We start from the raw sequence: 5,000 nt of genomic DNA on the forward strand, positions 1-5,000 counted from the left end.
TGTGTTCACTGACATCACCACGAACTAGTTTTCAAAAGTTGTCACGTTTCGAAAATAATAATGAATAAGATTCAAGAGGAGTTTCTTAATAAAGACCAGAAGGCATATCTAGTATGTGCTTAGAGGGTGACGATCCATTCATTATGGTGGACATGGTGCTTGCGGGCGTCGCCGAATAATCGGGGGAGGGAATGTCAGGGTCAATCTCGCCCTTACGCCGGCCGCCCATGCCCTTTTCCCGCCCATTGGGTACCCAGCTATCTCGGAGGTTTCGTGCCCGCGGGGGAGGGTAGTCCCGCCCGCCGTAGTCATTGAAATCGGAGAAATCTGCGAGTCGCGGCGAGGGCTTATTCAGCATGAAGTTCGGGCCGTAGTCACTCTCCCTGAATCCGTTGGGGTTTTTGAAGCCATTAAAGGCACTGATTTCGGTGTTGGAGAATTTGGGCGCCTTCCCGGACCGAGATGGCTTCGGCGGAGGTCCTGGGAGGTCATTTACGAACATCGGAGGTTGGCCTTTGTTATCATATTGTTTTGCGGGAGGTCTGTTCTCTGAGCTCTTCGATTTAGACGGTCTCTTGTCCTCATAACGGGTGGGAGATCGACTCTCTTGTCGCCTACTGTTGTTGCTCTTTTGACGGGCGTACTTCTCTTCCTTTTCGAGATGAATTTCGGGGTACTTCCACCTGAGCGTCCACTCGTTCTCGCCCTGGCTCTCGAACCACTGGTCAAGGCGGTCTTCCATGCTGCGGTTCTTACGTCGGTTCATCTCGGCCGTAATGAGTTCATTCACACGGTTTCGGCGCTCAACCTCGTGAGGCGTGTACTTTGTGAAGGTGCGCCCACTTATGTGCACCTCCTTCTCCTCCAGCGGCACCAGGAGGTCCATGGAGCCCCGGCGTCGAGGTGAGTAGGAGCGATGGCTGTTGTAGTCTGACTTGTTCCCCATCTGGAAGCTTTCACTGCGTTTGATTCCTCGCCGGCGGCCCTCTCGAGACTCGCGCTCGTTGTTGCTGCGGTCGATGAACGTCTCGTGGCGTCGGAGAGGTTTCTCTGGACGCACGAAGCCGAAAGACTTCGTGGATTCCGTCTCGATGGTGCGAGGGCTCGGGAGAGGTTGGTTCCTGAGAAGCGTCTCTGTGTCGCTCGTCTCAGCAGGTGATTCGAACTCGAGGTAAAGAACTGGGTCTCGCTGGTTGCTGCCTACCTGGGAGCTCCTAGAGCGGGACCTCGCAGGTAAATGGGGCACTCTTGTTGGTACGATTTCTAATTCCTCTGTCATGGCATGCTCTGGACTGGCTCGGTCTTCAAAGCTTTCTTTTAGCAGAGGATTCTCTTTAACGGTTTCCTGAGAAGCCAAACTCAAAGAAGATTCAGCACTGCGTAACACATTCTCAAGACCAGACATTACTGCTTCTACTTCCTTCTCACTCACATCTTCACGTTTATCTGATCTTCTATCCCTCCTTTCACCACTCCTTTCTTCTCGTTTATCCCTCCTCTCATTACTTCCCTTCTCATCTCTCTTGTCTGTCCTATCATCATCCTTCTTATTTTCTGTCCTCTGGTCTTTTCTTTCCTCCTGTGGGTCAGTCATCATGACGAGGTTCTCATAGTGTCGAACAGACTCGCGCACAGAGGGACTGTCTGAGGAACTATCCTGGCTGTCTCCCGACTCCTGGCTGCCCTTTGTCTCCGTCGAACTCTGGCTCTTTCCGGAGCCACGGGAGCCGTGAGTATTATTTTTGTCTATGAAGATCCTGTCATTAGCGACGGTAATAGCTTCATAAACCACGACGTCTCGCTCATAATCGAGGTCACCCTCCTCGCTGCCGCTACGGGCTTTATCATTGGGCGATCCACTTCGGCTTTTATTTTGAGATGATCCTCGGAGCGGGACGTTCATGTACTCCGGGTCCTTCCTTTCTCCTCCTGGACTGGAGGAGGTGGAGGACGAAGATGACAGAGACGATGTCGAGGACGAGAATGGGCTGGTTGTGCCTGCAGGAGGGCTGGGAGCCTTTCTCTTAGTACTGGGGGGCGAGTCTGATTTGGACGAAGGAGTGCTGAACGCGCAGGAGTTCTTGCTACTAGGCCTGCTGTCGACCTGAATAGGGCTTGTAGACTTCCGTCCTTCTCTGCTGTGTCCGTTGACAGGTGAACTGATGGCCGGTGGGGCCTCATCAGGGATTTGCTGGCGCTGCCGACTATACTGCTTTGTAGATTTTGACATTTCTTGATTTGCCACTTTTGTATCTTGAGGAGATCTACTCCTGTCAAACTGAAGGTCTGCAACAGGTGAGGGGGACTTCTTGTCATTGCGGAAAGTCATTTCAATGTGAGTCATGGGCATGGGCTCGTTAAACCTATCTCCTGAAGAACGTCGCTTTCTCCCCTCTGGTTCTTGGTTTGGCGACGTCCTGCTCGAGTTGCTGCCGTCTCGCCTGTGATCCCCGTGTCCTATAGGCGAGTCGTTAGAACTCCTTCCTGGGGACGTCACGCGAGGCTCAGGCGAGGTCATGGAAGAGGAGGACTGGTGTCGACTCCTGTTAACGGGCGTCGGGAGGTTGACGCTGGACACAGACGCCGGCCGAGAAGTAATGGTTTCATCTGACGTGGTTGACGCTTTGCTCCTGGTCGAGGCCGACGACGAGGTTGACTTGGAGTCGCCGTTCCAGATGGGCGTCAGCGACCTGTCTTCTCCCTTGCTGAAAATGACCGAGTCGGTCTCGGTGACGCAGGTCCTCATCCCATCGTTCCTAGAGGGCGAAACCGACCCGTGGCGTCTCATCATCGTGTTCCTGATGGTGTTGAGGGAGGAGAGGTCCGAGTCGCTGACGGAGGGTACAGGAGAGGGCGCTGCGGGGAGGCCGTTCTGCTCCAGACGGCGCTGTAAGGCGGCGTAGCGTTCCTCCACTTCTCCACCGACAGTCTTCAGGAGGACATTTTCTTCCAGAAGTTTCTGAAAAATAGAGGGATTTACTACGGTGGTACTTGATATCGCTGGGGAAAATGTGTACTTCATCGATGTATATATAAAAATGGCGCAAAATTCACTATTGTGCTGATTGTATTATGAACATATAACTGATGTTACCTTTTAACTCCATTATGAAATTTTAAAAAATTAAATCTAAGCAACTGAAGAGATAAACGCAATGATGATAATATCATATTAATGGTGATGATAATATACAAATATAACATATAACGATAGAAATAATAGTGTTCGTATTAGAAATTTAATTATTATTATCATTATATCCTACCCATCTCTCCTTCCCTTTCCTCCCCTTTGTCTCTTACCCAGCCTGCCGCACTCCACTCACCATGTTAGCTTCCCTTAGCTTCTTCAGTTCCTCTTGAAGATTGTTGTTGGAGTTCTTGAGCCCGACGATCTCAGACTCAAAGGAGGAGACGTCGATGTAAGCTTCGTTCCAGCGGCTGAGTTCGATCAGGGCCTGCTGCTGGAGGGAGTCCGACCCGCTGCGTTCGATCATCTGTCGAGGGAGAGAGATTTTATTATCATTGTTTTTCTTTATTTGTCATCGAAGTGGGGGTATAGATTCATTTTTGTTATTACTATGTTACTATCAGTAGTGGGAGTGATAGTATTCGTTTAAGAAATGGTAGTACTAATGAGTAGTACCAGTAATATAAATTGTTGTGGTATTATTAGTTGTTGTGCCTTATAGTTAGTTATTGATTTTATTAGCGAGTAATATGTTTACTCTATCAGCAGAATGACCATATACTGAGATAAATAAATAGATATAACCATGTGTATTGGACAAGAATAGAAAAAACCTGAATGAGAATGGATATCTTCACAAAACAAGAAATTAAATCTTATTCTGTGAAGTTTTCCATTTTCATTCATATCTTTTCTACGGATAGATGTAGGTATAAGTATATATATGCACGTGTGTGACAGAGAGTAAGAGAGAGAGAGAGAGAGAGAGAGAGAGAGAGAGAGAGAGAGAGAGAGAGAGAGAGAGAGAGAGAGAGAGAGAGAGAGAGAGAGAGAGAGAACACACAACGATAAACGGCAGAAGCCGCAACGCACCAGAATTTGTGCGACTTCCTACCTTCCTCAAGATCCCTGAGTCAAAGCCGGCTTCCGCAAGCTCCTCCTGCAGGTAAATCCTCTCCCGCAGTGTCTTGGTGGAAACCACGAGGGCGTTGAGAAACCTGAGGCCCCAAACCTGAAAGCTGAAATGGCGAAAAAATTTGTACTGTGTGGCGTGCTCTGCATTAGATATTTGAAATGTTATTCAGGATGGAATATACCGATTCCTGTTAATACCTCTGAAGTTTGATTTCGTTTGTCTATATTCTATGTCGCCGTGTTATAATGCGATACTAATTCATGGATTTAGATGCGCCATAAAAGTTTCAGATTTTGTAGCTCGTGTTCAAACTAATGAAAGACCAATACCTTTAGTAGTAGCAATAAAAACAATAATAGTTTTGAAAACGATACATTTTAATATGCAAGATACAAAAAAGAATATACATAACGTAATCCTTCCCTAAAAATAACCCCGAATGTACGTGAATAAACAAAGAGAAATAAAATCCCTAAAAACACAAAAATCACGCAGGCATCACAAACCTTGGGTGTGGATGGGAGAGCATCATAGACACAAGGAATTTACACTTGACCGGCTCGGCGAAACGTAGCCTCAGAGTCGCCAGGGCCTCCACCACCTGACGATGCCCTTGCGGCGAAGTGAGGCAGGCCCGCGTCAGGAGCTGTTGGAGGGGGGAAGGGGATTAGAGAGAGTCGTCCAGGTGGTAGATATTTCTGTGTGTAGATAGTAGGGTAGGTGGTAGATATTTCTGTGTGTAGATAGTAGATAGGTGGTAGATATTTCTGTGTGTAGATAGTAGATAGGTGGTAGATATTTCTGTGTGTAGATAGATAGGTGGTAGATATTTCTGTGTGTAGATAGATAGGTGGTAGACATTTCTGCACGGTAGGTCATGCTAGTTTATGAAGA

At 47.9% G+C, this 5,000-nt stretch overlaps 1 protein-coding gene across 4 annotated transcripts in view; it reads right to left on the reverse strand.

The window, feature by feature from the left end:
* Positions 1 to 5,000, reverse strand: part of mwh (multiple wing hairs) — a 180,238-nt gene that overhangs the window by 358 nt on the left and 174,880 nt on the right. For all 4 annotated transcript variants that reach the window (XM_070122105.1, XM_070122108.1, XM_070122106.1 and 1 more), the window contains exons 6-9: positions 4,613 to 4,752; positions 4,086 to 4,209; positions 3,327 to 3,497; positions 1 to 2,959 (exon numbers count right to left, since the gene is read on the reverse strand). The exon at positions 1 to 2,959 is cut by the window's left edge and continues 358 nt beyond it. In XM_070122105.1, the coding sequence (XP_069978206.1) occupies positions 86 to 2,959; positions 3,327 to 3,497; positions 4,086 to 4,209; positions 4,613 to 4,752 (3,309 nt within the window). In that variant the 3' untranslated portion in view covers positions 1 to 85. The remainder of the gene's footprint in view (positions 2,960 to 3,326; positions 3,498 to 4,085; positions 4,210 to 4,612; positions 4,753 to 5,000) is intronic.

The sequence above is a fragment of the Penaeus vannamei genome, chromosome 5 (assembly GCF_042767895.1).
Source record: "Penaeus vannamei isolate JL-2024 chromosome 5, ASM4276789v1, whole genome shotgun sequence".
Lineage (NCBI taxonomy): Eukaryota > Metazoa > Arthropoda > Malacostraca > Decapoda > Penaeidae > Penaeus > Penaeus vannamei.